The sequence below is a fragment of the Hordeum vulgare genome, chromosome 7H, assembly GCF_904849725.1.
Source record: "Hordeum vulgare subsp. vulgare chromosome 7H, MorexV3_pseudomolecules_assembly, whole genome shotgun sequence".
NCBI classification, from domain to species: Eukaryota; Viridiplantae; Streptophyta; class Magnoliopsida; order Poales; family Poaceae; genus Hordeum; species Hordeum vulgare.
Genome location: NC_058524.1, coordinates 57,319,816 through 57,337,652, shown reverse-complemented (window position 1 = coordinate 57,337,652; position 17,837 = coordinate 57,319,816). Strand labels below are relative to the sequence as shown.

The window sequence follows — 17,837 nt, the reverse complement described above, 5'->3', positions numbered from 1 at the left end:
ACGTGCAGGTGGGGTCGATGATGGGATGGACTTGTCAGGCGGATGTGTCCGGGCTTTCCCATATCCGTCCCATATCCAGGCTATGAGGGTCAACCGAGCGTTTGAGGATCATTTAGAGCATCCGTCTAGACCGATTGCGTTTGAGACAGGGTATTAGGGGTCCGACAGGGTATAAGAGGTCCCGTTGTAGATGTGGATTATGTTCATCTGCTTTTATGTTAACTAACCGAACAATTATTTTTTTAATTGATAGATGAGAGAAATCTTTGAACTTCACTTCAAAAATAAATAAATGACGAAGTCAGCAAGATTGCATTCCAGAAGTTCTCATCCATGGCGATTGCTAGGCGGTCAACAACCACGAGCTAACCAAGATTGCACTAAAAAAAAGATGTCATCTATGGCGGCAAAAACCAGAAATCACATCAACAATTCAGCATGCACGAGACATGAGTTCGTGCGTGCAATCCAATGCAACTGCAACGGAGCCAAGGCACGAACGCCGTGAAGGCATCACCGCGGCCTCCGCTTCTTCCAGAGGTAGATTATCAGAGAGAACCCGCCGCCGCCGTCCCGCAGCTCGGCCTCCTCCGCCGTGACCCACTCGGTCACGGTCGCCACGCTCCCGGCCGACGACGACGCCGCGGACGTCGACGCCACAGACACCGTCGGGGACGAGTCCGAGCCCGACCTGAACGGGCCGCGCCTCCACGATCCCCTCATCTCGCTCTCGCCGCTGCTCTCGGCGTGGCGGCTCCGGAAAGAGTTCTGCCTCAGCGCGTGCATGCCGACGTCTTCATCCATGTGGTTGTCTTCCACGGGGTTCGCCATGTCGGTGTCGAACCGGAGGACGAAGACGGCGGCGGCATCCGGGGCAAAGAGCCAGCCGTGGAGGTCCCACGTGACGCGGGCGGACCGGCCGCCGTGCGGGAGGTCGAGCGTCTCGCTACCACGGAACTTCCATGGTAGGCGGCGGACCTGGAGGGCCCGCTTGCCGTCCACGGCCACCCACATGGCCGCCTCCTCCACGGCCACGGACACCTCGTGCTCCTCCCCCGCGACGGCCACGGTGGTCGTGTACGCGCCGCCGCATCCGGGCGGGAAGGCGTTCTCGCGGCGCGAGAGGAGAAGTCCAGCGGACGCCGCCGGCGAAGGCAACGACGACTGGAGGTCGCCAGCGGCCAGGGCGAGCTCGCCGTCGATCGACACGAGCACGAAGTACCCGGACAGCGGCTCGGGCCGGCGCGGCGCGAGGCGGGCGTGCGAGAGGTCCCACGAGAAGGCGACGGAGTGGCCGGACGCGCCGGAGAAGCGCTTGGACCCCTGCCGCCGCCACGGGAGCAGCGGCAGGAGCACGAACCGCGCGGGCGCGGCGGCGCCGGCGAGGCCGGCTATGTCGACGGTCAGGACGAGGCCCAGCGCGGCGCGGGACCACGACAGGTTGATCGCGCCGAGGTGCGTCCAGTAGACGGACGTCGCCGACGAGGCCTTGGCGGCGGAGGAGTCGGCCCGGCCGCTGGCGAAGCAGGAGAGTGGCATCTGGTAAGAGCGCGCTGGACGCGGGGACGGTGGTGGGGTTGGGTTTTGAGTGGGCGACCCGGCCGGAGGTGGAGCCGGGAGTTGTTGCGCCAGTGAGCACGTGGCGGCGACCTGATGGGAAAGGGTGCCTGCGAAGGTTGACGGGATTTGCTTCCATTTCTTCTTCTTCATTTTGGGTCGCTGTGGCCCTTACGGTACTCTATCGTGTCGTGTTTTTCCTTTTAAATTTCAGACTTTCTAAATCACCCGGATTTCGTATTGTTTTCCGCTAAGTAATGGTATCTTCGTTTTCTTAAAAAAAAATAGTAATAGTTCTCCCTCGGTCTCAAAACAAGTGTCTCAAACTTAGTATAACTTTATGAGGAACGCTACGCATCCGCCGGATGATTTCTAAAAATTATCCGTCACCTAGCTATCCGTCGGATGGCGATCTAACGCCCTGCATCCCCGCCGCATGGTTCTGAAACGACGCTCGAGTTGCGAAAACTTTCGCTTTGTTGCAATAAATAAACTTTGGATCTGTTAATTCCTGAAACAACGGTCGAGTTTCAGAAACAATTTGCTTGTTGCAGGATTTTTTTCTTCGTTTTTGCGGGAGAATTTTTTGCAACAAAGGTCATGTTTCAGGAATTTTTTGCAACAAATGTCAAGTTGCAGAACCACTACCTAGCGAGCAGGGAACTCTTGGCGGCGGGGCGGCCGGCGAGCTCTTGGCGGCGGGGCGGCCGGCGAGCTCTAGGCGGCGGGGCGGCCGGCGAGCTCTTGGCGGCGGGGCGGGGCGGCCGGCGGGGCGAAGGGGCTGCCGGCGGGAGCGGCTGGCAGCAGTGTGCGTTGGGCCGCTAGCGTCGGAGGCGAGCGGCTGGCGTCGCGGGCGGTGGGGGTAGGGAAGGGCCGGCCGGCGTCGTGGTGGAGGGACTGCGGCGGGAGCGGCCGACGTCGGGGGCGAGCGGCCGCGTCGTCGCCCTCCCAGATCCGGTAGCCGCCGCCTCCTTGCAGCGAGCGCGAGCGTGCCCAGCTTCAGAACCGTTTCCTGAAACAATGCTCCACTTTCAGGAAACGGTCTCTGCTCCGTTGGCGCGCGGATACGATTTGGGCTGTCGGTTGAAACAAGATCAATGGCCGAGGAAGCGGTGGATAGATTGCTCGGATCAACCGGCGGGAGGTAAGAATTTTCCTAACTTTATACCGAGAGCTAGTATAAAATTAAGACAATTATTTTGAAACAGAGGAAGTATCTTCTACCGCCTTGCTATCGCACGACATCACAAATAGACCTCTCAACCTTGTGATTTGAGACGATGACAAGCGGAGAAAACAGAGGGGATGAAGAAGCCCGTGGTGCATGCGGAGACGACATGGGGGAGGACAAAGGCGTCGTGGGAGATTGCAAGGTGTGTCGGGCTTAGAGGGATACATGCAGGCATCAACATGATCGATTGAGGTTTGGATGAGGACGGGATAACTAGGTGACATAGTTGGACGAAAATTTCATATGGGGAAATGAACGCATAATTTGATCATTTGCTGAATGTTTTGTCATTTATCTTTTGCATACCTTCATTAGAAACTTGATGATTTGAAGTTTAATTGGTTTTCATAATTTTTGTATCCCCTTTGTCTTAAAATAAGCGTCTTAAATTTATATTAATATTAACTATAAAATAGTATTAAAGTTGAGACATTTATTTTAGAACAGATTGAGTATTGCACAGTGGTTAGCTAAAATACCTGCTAAAATACCTGTGAGTTGTCATAGAGTGAAAAAGAAAGTTACATGTTGAGGCATCAATGTAGGGATACCTCTGTTATGAGTGTGAAGCTAATTCTTTTTACCACCTCATGAGAAGGGTGAACCTCTATCTTTGCCGACCACCATGTAACTACCACAACAAGTCCGACTCAACACTCTTGTTTTGTTTTTGAAGAATATCAAATTGCATTCATGTTAAAGATGTCAAGACGAACTTAAATATTTTCAATAGCAGTATTTTGTTTGGATAAACCATTTGAACCATAATCCACAAACATAAATCATATGCATAGCAAGCACATGTCACATATAGATCCATCTATCACCATATTTGGTCTATTCGTAATTATAAATTTACTCAAATATAATATACTCAAAGAAAACATAAGCACTACTCAATTCGGCTCCAACCTTTGTTCAAGAGAAATTGAGTATTTAGCTTATTGTGAAGACAACACTGCTCGAATCAAATTTGAACTGCAAAAATGTCTTATATTTCGAAACAGAGGTAGTACTATACATTGTTCCTGCCATGGAATGATAGAAAAGGAAGATCAATCCCCAAATTTGTATCATGATATACAATAGCTTGCTCTTGTTAGTGATTGGTACTTCTAATTTTGAATAGTCACATTTTTCACAATACACAACATATCGTTTGACCAGAAAAACAACATCCAAGAGTGGTGAATTATCAATGAAGATGCCATTGTTATAGGCCAACTGATTTGCATGATTGGGATAATCCAAACATGAAACTGAACGGAACAACGAAATGATACACATAACTTACACCCGACAATGATTAAGTTTGGTGAGTGAAATGATCTAGACATGAAACTAAACTGAAGCAACAAATGCGCAAGAAGGATATTAGATAATACAAGAACTTACAGTGGGCACAGGTCTTCCAGCACTGGTTGTCGCCCTCGACCCACTCCTACAACACGAGGGTGGTTCCATCGCGCACGACGTCACGTTCCTTGTCTCCGTTGATTGCATCAAACTTGAGGATCCAAAAACTGTATCACAAGAGGAGCAAAATTACCATATTAGAGCTACAACACACGGTTGAGCATGGGGACATGTCCATCTGAACATGACAACTCATAGGAATTGTCAAATTATTTCTGAACGAGTATTGGTTTATTGTCTGAAGAGTTCACAAATTATTTTAGAGCTAGTGGTACCCTACAACTCTCATGAACAACCATGGAAGTACTACCTTATATGTGCACATGGATGCTAATGTGGCACACACGTATAACACAAATGTACATTATCCCAAAGCATGAGGATAAATACACTTCATGTTGGCCCCATTTATATAATCTCAAAGGAAAAGGTCATTCAAATCCTAGTTGTGACTATTCACCGAAACACCACACATCACACTGGTTCAGATTGTTTTTGTTTATTCAAGCTTGTCCATGTTTTTCCATGTGTGCAACTTCTACTAGTATAACAATCAAAATATGGTTCAACCAACGAATGTTTCAAGGTGAGATTTCCTCCTATTTTTGTAGATTTGTGGTCTCTTCAATTATTTTTAGGGGGTGAGATGAAATCCATAAGTCTCAATTGTCAACTTCACATTCCTCGAGCCGTTCTAGGATTACCCTAGTTTTCTTCTCGTTTTGCAGAGTAGTGGTCTCATCAATTATTTTCAGGGTCATCATATAGTTATGGTAAATGCAGATAACCTAAAAAGACATGGCAATTGAAATAATGGCATCATGCAAGAATCGAACGTAATGCAAACTAATTGAAAATAAATGTACCGTTCTCACCCTTTGTGTACCGTCTCCTTCCCTTTTTCTGCGATATTCTTAGCCACAAGTCTCCTCGTTGTAAGAATGGATTCACAACATTTAAGAAACATTTGAAGCAAGCTCTCCAAACATAATATCCAGTTTCCTACTTTATAAATATCGGAAATTGAAAATCAGCAGCGACTTGCATTACTCAATTCGGTTAGAACATCTCCAATTCTACCTAGGTGAATCATTTTTCACGTAAAGGGTTAAGTTTATAGCTAAACTGCATATGTATTTTCTTGTACCATATCGTTCAGGATGGAACTGATGAGCGCACCGTTTGCTATATGAGACACATTAGTGGAAGCGATTGTGATTTAGTAGTGTAACCGGTAGTAAAGACTAACAAAACTTGTTTTAAGATTGAGCTGCAATATAGAAGTACAAATATTCCACAATAATTATTTGTGGGCTTGTTAAATACTCATGTGGAAAATAAATCTCCATATCGCAACCATTCACAAAAAAAATGAACAAAGCTAGTTATGCATCGAGGAACACGCTATTGAAATACCATTGTCAATGTAAATTATCGAAGGAAAATCACCTCATTCTTTGCGCTAAAAAGATATTTTGTTTACTTTTTTCCTTTGACAATAATAGAACGATCAAGGGTGTACAAGATAGCATGCTTTTGGAGATTCACTACAGTGGGGGAGAAGGCATGGCATTGCAGTTGCAAATGTCAGGACCTGTTTGGATTGAGATTCCACATATTGTCACACTATATTGTCACACTTGCCTTACTTGAGGTGCTCAAATAGTTAGCCACACTTTGGTTTCCCTTAGGGAATCTTTCCACACCTTTTGTATCTATGACATGTGGGGCTTAGTGCTAATAAAAAAAAAATCCTTACCTTAGTTGTGGCAAGAACCAAACACACACCTCACTTGATCAAACCTGCCTATGTTGAGGTGTGGCAGAGTGTGGCTTGAAACCAAACTGCCTCTAAGTTGTGAGGAAGCATCCCACGTCCTCGACAACGGCTTGCACATGATGTCCACAAGAGAGAGGTAGCTACCGTGGAGTGGTTGCTCTCATAGAAGACCTCTAGGTAGGTGTTATAGGCATCCTGCATTAAAAACCCTCCAACCCTGCCATCAAGAGGTTCTCCATCTCCACGGCCTTGTCATTCATCCATCCTTCCCCCACTCTTAGTTTACTACTAATACCATCTAGAACCAAGTTAAATGCATGGCTAGCGGAGGGTGAGATATGGTCGCGACGGTCGTGGCTAGCTAGGGGAGGACATAGGATGGTGGAGATTGTGGATAGTGAATGATGTTGGAGGCGACACACAAGAGGAGCGCATGGCCAAAAGGGATTTGAGACTGACCATGTCATTAGGGAGGCGATGAGTATTTTTTGCGAATCATTTTCTCCCCTAACCCACGTGAATCAAAGGAAGGGCAGAACGAAAGGGAAAGGGAACGTTGGACGAAATAAGAAACGACTTAGTAGAGAAGATAAAACAAAAATTACCATTCAAGTCAACATTGACCCAATTTATGTTGTCCTCACCGCCACAACTAGTTGCTCTTTGTGCCATGCTTTGCTCCTCTCACTGTCGGGCGCTCTCCAAGTCAGGCAAATGGACAAAGCCATGTGTTTGAGGCCTCCACACCATGGATACAACAATAGATGACATAGCATCACTTTAGACGAGCTTATGTAGTCTTTTGATATCAATGCCATATTGCCCCCAATGATGGCGCTTGGAGGCCACCTGCCCAGCTCCATCTCTAGCGAGCTACCCATAAAGGAGTAAGGGTTGACACCTTCAATACCATGGTTGGTATTACTCCTCTGCCCAAGCAAGTGTGCATGTGTCGTCGGTTCCTGATGAACTCGTCTCCGCGAGCTACGAACCATGCACCGGGTTGAAGCTTACCGAGAACACCTTGTATGGCATGCCCATGAGGAGGCTTAAAAAGAAGAAGTCACCATATGAGCACACCGTTCGCATACCGACCATTCCATGTAGAGTCCGATCATCGTGCATAGTGTCACCTCTCCATCTCCACGGGTCCATGATCGCATGGCTCACCGGCCTAACCATCCTCACGCTCGATGACGACAACATGTGGAACTTCTCCTTCAGTCGGGCAAGGAACTGATGACCCACAAGTATAGGGGGTCAATCGTAGTCCTTTTGATAAGTAAGAGTGTCGAACCCAACGAGGAGCGAAAGGAAATGACAAGCGGTTTTCAGCAAGGTAATTTCTACAAGCACTAAAATAGTGGTAACAAGTTGTTTGATAACAAGATAATTGTAACAAGTGACAAGTAGCAATAGTAGCAATAGGTCTAGCAAGGTAGCCCAATTTTTTATGATAGGCAAAGTGTTCTTGATGGCACACGGGAATTTCATCTAGTCACTTTCATCATGTTGGGTTAATTCACGTTCGATATTTTGATAATTTGATATGTGTGTGGACCAGTGCTTGGGTGTTGTTCTTACTTGAACAAATCTCCCACTTGTGATTAAGCCTCCCGCAAGCATCCGCAACAACTAGAAAAGTATTAAGAATAAATTCTAACAATAGCATTAAACATAGCGATACAAATCAGCCCCTTACGAAGTAGTGCATAAACTAGGGTTTAAGTTTTTATCACTCTCGCAACCCACCCTCTAATTACTACTACACAATGCATTCCCTTAGGCCCAAAATATGGTGACGCGTTATGTAGTCGACATTCACATAACACCATTAAGGGAATAACAACTTTCATATCATCAAAATATCGAACGAATATCAACTTCACATGACTACTTGCAACATAATTTATCCTGTGGCCTCAAGAACAAAAGTAACTACTCACAAGTGATAAACATGTTCATTATCTGAGAGGTATTGAATAGCATAGTGGATCTGAACATATAATCTTCCACCAAGTAAAGCATAAAGCATCAACTACAAGATGTAATAAACACTACTAGACACACCGAGGTACCAATCCGAGGTTCCGGTACAAGATTCAATAAAAGAGATGAACTAGAGTTTTGAAAGGAGATGGTGCTGGTGAAGATGTTGATGGATATTGACCTCCCCAAGATGAGAGGGTTTTTGGTGATGACGATGGCCACGATTTCCACCTATGGGAGGAAAGTTCCTTCGGTGGAATCGCTCGGCCGAAGGTCAAAAGTGCTCTTGCCTAGGTTCCGCCTCGAGACAGCGGCACTTCGTCCTGAAAATCCTCTCCTTATTTTTTAGGTCGGAGGAGAATATATGCGAGAAGATGGGCGCTAGAGGTGGGCCAGGTGGCCCACTAGACATCAAGTCGTGCCAGGGGTCCCTGGCGCGCCCTGGTGTCTAGCGGCCGCCTGGTGACCCCCCTCCCTCACTTCTTCATTTCAGTATTTTTTATATATCATAAAATAATTCTCCATAAATTTTCAGCCCAATTGAAGGTGTGTAGAATAGGTATCTCTGATGTAGCTTTTCAGGTCGAGAATTTCATCTGCCGGTATTCTCCCACTTGATGTAAACCTTGCATATTATGAAAAAAAACATTAGAATTACTTCTCCAAGTGGTAAAATGCATAAAAACACTATAAATAACAGTAACAAAACATGATGCAAAATGAACGTATCAGGAACAAGGACGACCGGGGTAGAGGCACACCCCATGCGAGAGCAGCAACGGTAGAAAGAGATGTAGCTGTGCCACGTTGAGACCCCCTTCCCATCCATTGTTGCTATTGCTATCCCACTTGTTCGGCTGCCCACACCTCCTCTATGCCTCGTCTCAGCTCCCCTCCACTCAGCAGCTGCATTTTTCATCCTACTATCCGTTCTCGCATAACGGGGATAAGACACAACATGAAAAGATAATATTTTTGGTGAGAGATGAGCTCGGTCGAGTTCAGGCTTAGCAGGGTCGGTAGAATTTTGGACATTTTATAGCGGGTACATCTTGTCAAAGGAAAATCATCAAGTTTCTCTCAAAGGCGTGTCATAGGATCAATCACCAATGACAATGAAAATAGGAGCAAATCATCAAAGCACGAACAAACATAGGTAAAAAAAATCAGACCCCCAACAACTATTTTGGTTGGGTAAGGGCAAGTCCAACGCGGTTCATCAAAGGAACAACACTAAATATCCGCCGACACATATAGACGTGTCCGCAGACAACGGTCAAAAGGGGGGGGGGGGGGGCATCCAACTCAGTGCACCAAATATCCGTCCCTTTTCCAAAATATAAAATAGGATAAAAATAAACCAAATGTCCGCCATGCAGCGTCTCTTTGAATTGTGAGACGGTAAAAGTTCACAATACTTCAATCCTAAAGCACGGGATGTTCAACAATTTTTTAAAATTCACCGATCCCAAAATCAACCACGCTCCTCAAAAGTGGCCTTCATCTCCTTGAGATCGAACTTATTCATAGGCACATGTTGTTGATCGAATTAATCCGACTATTGAGTTTGAGCGTCATCCGAAAATGCATCAATGTGAATTACTTGCCCTCCATCATTTGGTACAATGTGTATGCGCATCCGAGCTATAGAATGACCTTGTCAACAAGTTGCAACATAGAGTAAATCAATGAATCGACTCACATATAGAGTAAGAAGAAGCAAAACAAACCTTCTTTCCTCTTGGGGAATCGCACCATAGTACTTCATGATGGCGTTTTGAATGATGTACCATACATGGAGTAGCGACTTTGCATTGCGACCATGTTGTAACAGCCAACCCTAGATCGGTTCTCTAGATTCATTTCCGTAATTTAACTATCATATCATGATAATTATTTACATGTTGCATTGATCATAGTATCATCCACCTTGCATTGCCGTCGTACCATATTTATCCAGGTCTTTTCATAAAACTTGTAGCCGTTTGTAGTTTGTTGTTTGTAGTTTGTTGCTTCTCCAGCAGAGGGGAACTTTACCCCTTGTCTTCATTGAACTTTTTTGATCCAACTAGACACCTGCAAGTGACTGTGATATCATTTAAATATTATTTTATGAGTCGGATTAACGTTCTCGTAACGAGTCAGGAGTTTGCGGTTCATCAGGGGAGCGTAGTGCTTGTGCTCACGAAACCAAGAATGCATATTTTCCCAAAATAGCATGCCCTTTTGCTTCATGTTTACAAATTCCGCACTTGTGGTCAACCTTACATCACACAACAATTCATGCTCCCTCATTGAGCAGCCTGTCAACGCGCTTGCTTCGTGGTAAACAACTAGAGTGTAAAAAATAATTCTTAATGACACTTGTTGGACGTGGTGTCTATCATGGATGACATCATGCGGTCGGATCCGGCATGCAATGACAACGAAGTACAATGCGCCTGGATGGAGCAGCAACGATCTTGATGGGGGTGAATACGAAGCAAGCGGGTGAAGTTAGGGGAAAAGGGCTCTCTCAGATGGGTTTAGGGTGGGCAAGGTGTGTAGGAATCCAACATGGCTGACGTCCGGACTTCTGAAAACCTTCCACGAGTGGAAGCAACTAGTTAGCGAGCGTATCTTCGGGAGCCTCCCAACGAAAACTTCCACGTGCCGCCACTTGGCGTGTTCTCAACCACCGCCACATGTCGGCATCAGAGCGTTTTTTTCGGATTTTATTTAAAAAAAAATTCGCACGCGTTTTCGGCTTTTTAGATTGGTTTTTATCATTTTTTTCGTGTTTCGGTTTTTCGCCGGTCTTTATAGTTTTTTGGCGTTTTATAAATAAATAAATGAAAAAACGCGTTTTCTACTTTTTCGTGGAAGGCACGGTTTTGCTTCCGCGTGAGGTACGGTTTGGCCTTCACGAGAGGCATAACCATACCTCTCGAAAACGGAAAAAAGTACTTTCTGTTTTTTGTTCCGCGAGAGGCGCGGTTTTGCTTTTGCGAGAGCCACGATTTTGCCTTCGCGAGAGGCACGGTCGTGCCTCTCGGAAAGGGAAAAAACGTATTTTCTGTTTTTTTCGTGAGAGGCGCGGTTTTGCTTCCGCGAGAGGCATGGTTTTTCCTTCCCGGGAGGCATGGCCGTGCCTCTCGGAAAGAAATAAAACGTGTTCTTTATTTATTTTTCCGTAAGAGACACGGTTTTACCTTTACGAGAGACATGCTTTTGCCTTCACGAGAGACACGATCGTGCCTCTTGGTAAAAAAAGCGAGAAATGTATTTTTTCCTATTGTGAGAGACCAGTATTTTTGTTCCGTTTTTTTCATGAAAAAAGTTCGTCAAAACCTATCAAAATGGTCTCTAGTTTTGAAGATCTTGATCCGAGAAACCCAACGGTGAAAACGATTCAAGACTTGGACGCACGGTTTAGAAGATAAAACGTTTTAAAAATGCGGATATACGAAAAAAGGGAAAACTCCTGAGTTGCGACAAGTGACACAGCATGCAGTACGCCACTTGTTGCAACTTGAGAAGATGAAAGTGATCTTTGAAAGATATACTCTTTAATTAATGATTTCGTCTACGAGTTCATTCTCGGTTTGAACGATTTTAAACGTCACGACAGGGCCGGCCACAAACGTTTGATGCATGATGTTAAATAACCAAACGTGTCCGACAGTTAATTAGGGACGATTTGTTGAAGGGAGGCGCTAGGCATCAGACTACTGGTGTTTGGTTTTCTATCAGACTAGTTCTTGGCCGTTTGATCGGATGCATGGTGAACGTCGGATGTACTAGTTGTTAGGCCCGTCAGTTTGCTATAAATTTATTTTCCTAATTGAGTGCATCGTCATAACTGCTGCCGCATTCATCGGATTTCTGGCCTTTTACGTGAGTATTTCTTTTTTAAGGAATGTATTTTATGTAAGTAGAACGTGGGCCTAGTAGTTAGCTGACATGGATGATGCATGAATCTGGCTTCCGTCAATCACGTGTAATCTACCATATTTTTCATCATTCATCCATGGACATGCTTTCTACTTTGTGATTTTGCTTCCAGCTTAACAAATTATGTTTCCGTGGATCGCTCAAAAAATTATGTTTCCGTGGATCCCTAAAAAATCTATATTTTCATGGAAAGAATAATTTGCTTCGTTTGTGATACAAAATTGATTCAGTCCAATTTTTTTCAAACAATTATTTACTATGCAGCCTCGCAGTATGATTTGTAGACACAATTTATTTGGCTTATTTAGTTGCTTCATAAAAAGAATTATAATGCTTCATATACTTCGTCTTGTCGAACTTTATTCAACTTTCCTCTAGATGCTAGGAAAATTTGATGCTAGTCCATAACGAATTTGCTTAAACATAATTGAAAAACGTATTTCATGTAACATTTTATTTTGTTTCCAATGCAACACATTTTTTGCCTGCACTAATGTGTTGATTTGATCGACGAAAATAAAAATGTATTCCGTATACATTTTATTTGTTTCCCATGCAACAAAGATTTGCTTCGACCAATGAGATGATTTTTTTGATCTAATTTACAATGCATGCCATGTAAAAAACATGCAAGAAATTTTGCTTCCCCTCATGAGATAATTTTCTTCTATCGCAATAAGTCTATTTGGGTGTAACAATATTTTGTGTCCATGCACTTCGCTACCATGTAATAAAGAATTTGGTTCCAAACACAAGAAAAACTTTGCTTCCCAGAGCAAAATTTTTTCCTCCATCCAATACAAGTGTTTCCATGGTAAAAACAATTTCTGTACAATATAACATAAGTTCGTTTCCTTCTTCACTCGTTCATAGACTAAATGTAAGGCATGATACAAAATTATTCGCTTCAAAGTCGATAATAGTGCCTACACTCCTTCCTACATCATATGTTTCCTATAGATTGTAGACTTGCTTTCCTGCACGTGCGGACACCTTCATTGTAAGGCGGATGCAAGTGTCATGACACATCCTCCACATATTTCTCTCGTGGTGCCCATTGGCTGCAAAGCCGACACACAATCGCTTGAAGCATACATCACCAAATATATGAAATATATGAAGCATGATGATAGTGTTTAAATGCGAAGAATGCTCTTGACAATATATGAGCAAGTATAACAAAAGATTAGAAGTATGTTTCTATCGCTGCCAACTATCTCGACATCAGGAAGCATATAAAACAAAAGAGATAGGAAGAATGGACATTAGGAAGCATCAATTGCACATTATCTCAACATAACTCATACCTAGCGAAAGCATAAAATATTGTAACTAGAAACGAGCACCGAATACCTTTAACATGTGCGTACCTGAATCATTTTGTGATCTACAAACAAATTTCGTACATCGATGCAAACGAACTGCACTATCCAAGCACATATATGATGCCTATATGAAGCATGGATAATGGAAACATCAAATTGATAATTATTAGTATGTGGAGATAGATGATGGAACAGTCGGTGATTCACACAATGCAATACCTTTGATTCAGAGGAGGAATTTCAAAGAGTAGAAAAGGCTCGGACCGGATGCCACGATTGGTTCGTCAGATGACGGTTCAAACCTTCGGGCAAGTTGGTGAGGCAACAAATGTGTTGTAGATTGCGGGCACATCCACCTAATGGGATCAGATCTCGGCGTAGTGGTGGCTTTGCAATGTTGATCGTGGATTGCATGTTCGGCACGAGGTAGATGAGGATTGAGGATGGTAGGGAGGGGGGGGGGGGTGAAGCCGCTGTGCTTGATCCATGGAGAGGATTGAGCAACGAAATCGGAGAGAAGTTTGCCGCTGGCGCGGTTGGCAGGAACGAGATCGTCGGAGGTGCATGCAAGGTCACCGGAGAAGGGGATCTCGACAACGAGGTGGCTGTGATGATGGACGACGAGGTGAGAGAGAGATTGTAGGGGCGGTGCAGTTGGCGGCGAGGTCGGGGAGGCCTGTGTGCTAGGCGGGAGGAAAGGGATAATGCGAGCAAGTTACGGGTGGAGGGTGCGGGCAGTTAGCATTAAACTATCGGGATTTTTCTTCCATATGACGAAATCTGTGACCGTGAGATTTCACTAAAATCAATGGCAGTTGCCTGGTCCGACGATGGCCTTGCATCGGACTATAGATAGAAGTGTTTTCCTTTGTTGAATCATGTTGGAGTTGCCCTGATAGGACAATGGATGGGGGTTGACCTGGAGGTTGAAGACAAAGATGGATCGTCCAATCGATTGTGACTACGTTTTGGTGGACTTTTAGATGGCTGTTGTTTGGGCAATTCTTATCTTCTAATAATTTATTTTCGATACTTATAGACCATGCAATTCTTTTCTCCGTTTAGAGTTTAGAGCTTGTTTGGTTGCCTAGAACCCTTGACACGACTTGTTTGAAATTCAAACTATGACTAGTTTAGTTTGCTTGTCGCCTTCTTAACTTATAAAAGGAAAACACATGTTGTGCTTCGTTTTCTAAGGGACTTGTTGTCCTTCGGATGTACTACGTACATAGCTCGTACGTTCCTGACAACATGACGAGCTGCAGCTTTGACAAAAGTTTCCACACGGGGTTGCGGCTTGCGGTTAGCATGTGGATTATTTCTCCCCGCAAAAAATTATGCATTATATTTCCTGGGGGTTGCCGTGAGAACAGGGGCTCTCGAGCGGGGGTTGACCTCGCATAGTTTATTTGGTCAATGTGTGTGTCCTTTTCTCTAAACATAAAACGACCTCATATAATATGATAGACATATCGTTTAGGGGAAGATAAGTTCTGAGATATAAGAATCCTAGAATTCAGATAAGATAGAACTAAAAGAGTGTTTAGCTAAACTGGCGGCGACATGATTATCTTCTCTGCAACAATGACAATAACTAACACTTGCAAAGCCTATAGCAAGAAGAATAGGTTGTTGTGCCCTAGCCCCTGTTCCGGTGATGCATTTAGTATTGCCGATGAGCATGTGAAAGTATGTGTGAAAGGATGTGGATGTCGTCTAGAGGGGGGTGGGAGGGGGATGAATAGATGCTTTAAAATAATTATGGTTTAGGCTTTAACAAATGAAGAGTAAAACTATGTTTAATTAATCAAGCATAAAATCTAAAATAATTAGGCTGGCCTATGTGTACTAACAACTTATGTTAAGCAAAATAAACAACTAAGTGATATCAAGATAAACAGCTAAATGATAGCAAGATATCACTTGTAGAAAATGGGTCTTTCGACCGAAGCCGAAAACCACATTAGCCCCGGTTCAAACTAAAACCGGGACCAATGCCAGGCATTGGTCCCGATTCAGTTTGCCAGGGCATTGGTCCCGGTTCGGTTCATCTCATTAGTCCCGGTTCGGGAAAAAAACCGGGACTAAAGATTCAGCGACTGCCAGGTGGCGTGCCGCGGAGCATTAGTCCCAGTTTTTGGCCAGAACCGGGACTAAATGGTAGGCTATTAGTCCTGGTTTTTGTCTAAAACCGGGACTAAAGTGCTGCCTATATATACCCTCGCCCCTGTCACCCTCTCCTGTGTTTTTTGGCTGTTGAGGTGTGCATGCCATGCTTTTGGCACCCTTCTAGTTCATGCACATGAGGTGTTCGATGAAATGCCCGAACCACATTACTTAAGCTTTCTCCTCTCCAAGCTCGACCTCCAAGCTCCATTTTCCTCAATATTTGTCTAGGTTTGGCCGTGCACCAACTACACAAGTGTCCCGTGCCCGTCCTCACCGTTGTCGATCGCCCGCGCCGATCTCGTTGCGATCACCACCGTGGTGAGCCTCTTGTTCTTGTCTTCTTTTTAAAAGAAAAAACATTTCTTTCTTGTATGATTTAGATAGATACTTGTATAAATTACTTACTTTCGTTGTTTTTTGTTATTATATAGTGCGATGGTTTTGGTATCCGCCTCCGTCGGCCCTCGTCCTGTCTACGATTCAGATGTGGTATATATTATCCTTTATAATTATTTGTTTTATTTAGTGTTTATGACAATTATGACGCCCAATGTGACATATGTTTTCTAATCTAGGAGGTACGTGAACCGGAAATTCCAACCCACATAGAAATTCTGGTAGAGAAGTTAAATTTGGTTGAAAAAGAAAACAATTACTTGAAGAAAAAATTAAAAATAATTGAGGAGAAGAATATGGAACTGAAGTTGCATGTTGCCGATGTCGTCGATGATCGCAAGATGAAGATGGATGCGATGCGGTTGAAGATGGATGCAATGCGCTTGAAGATGGATGAAATGCGCTTGAAGATTAGGAATATTAGAAAATATGTCATTGATAAAGAGGCTTGGTATCATTATGTTGTTGGGTCAATTGTTACCTTAGTTGCGATTTTGATCGCATTTGTTGTTGCATTTAAATATTTTACATAGTTGTATGTTGTTTTATGAGAGAACTTTATGTATTTATTTTTACAATAATAACATTTGATCACTACTGTGCTTTGATTTTAATGTGGTGATGAACTTGTATTAATTTGGTCATTTCTCTATTCATGATGTTCTATAATGGTTTTTTTTATATAATTAATTTGATAATATACATAAACTGTCAATGGATGTACGGCGACTAATGCCCGAGTCACACTTAAGTTCACACAAAATGGTATCCTCGACCGAGGTTAGCAACCTTATCCTTTTCATCTCTAATTGATCCAAAAGTATTGCATGTGTTAATGTACGGTGGTTATTTTACTATTCATGTATGATGCGAGATCGATGCACGGAAATGATGGATGTACGGCGAACGACGTGGTTCCGGATTTATTGCAGGCCTGCATAAATTTTTCGACGTGGCTAAGGCAAACAAAGTGGATAATTTTATGCCTTGTCCATGTGTTGGCTGTCGAAACGTGAAGGAGTACTCTAGCTCGAAAAACATTCATCTCCACTTGCTTCAGAGAGGTTTCATGCCCAAATATTATTGTTGGACCATGCACGGAGAAAGAGGGGTTAGAATGGAAGACAATGAAGAAGAAGATGATGATGACAACTATCCTATGTTCACTGAAGAATACGGTGATACTACAATGGAAGATAATGAAGAAGAAGGAGCTGAAGAACAACCGACATCAGATGAGCCCGCTGATGGTCTTGATCGGGTCATTTCTAATGCAAAGAGAGAATGCGATGCAGAAAAGGAGAAGCTGAAATTGGAGCCATGCTAAAGGATCATAAAAAGTTGTTGTACCCAAATTGCGAAGATGGCAGCACAAAGCTCGGTACCACACTGGAACTGTTGAAATGGAATGCAGAAACTGGTTTATCTAACAAGGGATTTGAGAATTTACTGAAAATATTGAAGCCGAAGGCTCCAAAGGATAACGAATTGCCCGAGACTACGTACGAAGCAAAGAAGACTATCTGCCCTCTTGGATTAGATGTGCACAATATACATGGAGTTTAAATAAGTTTTAAAAAATGAAATCCCTTTGTAACACATGAGTTCTCGTTCGAAACCCTCATACTTCGAAAGAGATTGTCCGTTTTGTACACGAAGTGCATCCAGTTTTTGTCGTAACCCTCTCAACTTTTTAGCAAATGCTATGTGGGTGAAATGATGATACCATGCCAAATTTCAACATTTTCAGGGTTCATTTGCAGTGCTTTTCAATTTCAGAGTCAATTAGCTCAAAAAACAAAAAAGTAAATGCACGAAAAATATCAAATGAAGTCATAAATTGTTGAAAATATGTGATGTGCCTTTGAAAGGTGCATTCTGAACACACAAAAAGTACGGAGTTCAAAAAATTCAAAAAAATGAAATCCCTTTGTAACAGATGAGTTCTCGTTCGAAACCCTGATACTTCGAAAGAGACTCTCCGTTTTGCACACGAAGTGCATCCAGTTTTTGTCGTAACCCCCTCAACTTTTTATCACAT

General features: G+C 43.7%; 1 protein-coding gene across 1 annotated transcript; it reads right to left on the bottom strand.

Moving 5' to 3' along the window:
- Positions 1-293: 293 nt before the first annotated feature.
- Positions 294-1,679, bottom strand: LOC123412284. The gene has a single exon (XM_045105235.1). It carries the CDS (start codon positions 1,537-1,539, stop codon positions 514-516), a length of 1,026 nt encoding a protein of 341 aa, XP_044961170.1. The 5' UTR covers positions 1,540-1,679; the 3' UTR covers positions 294-513.
- Positions 1,680-17,837: the final 16,158 nt, after the last annotated feature.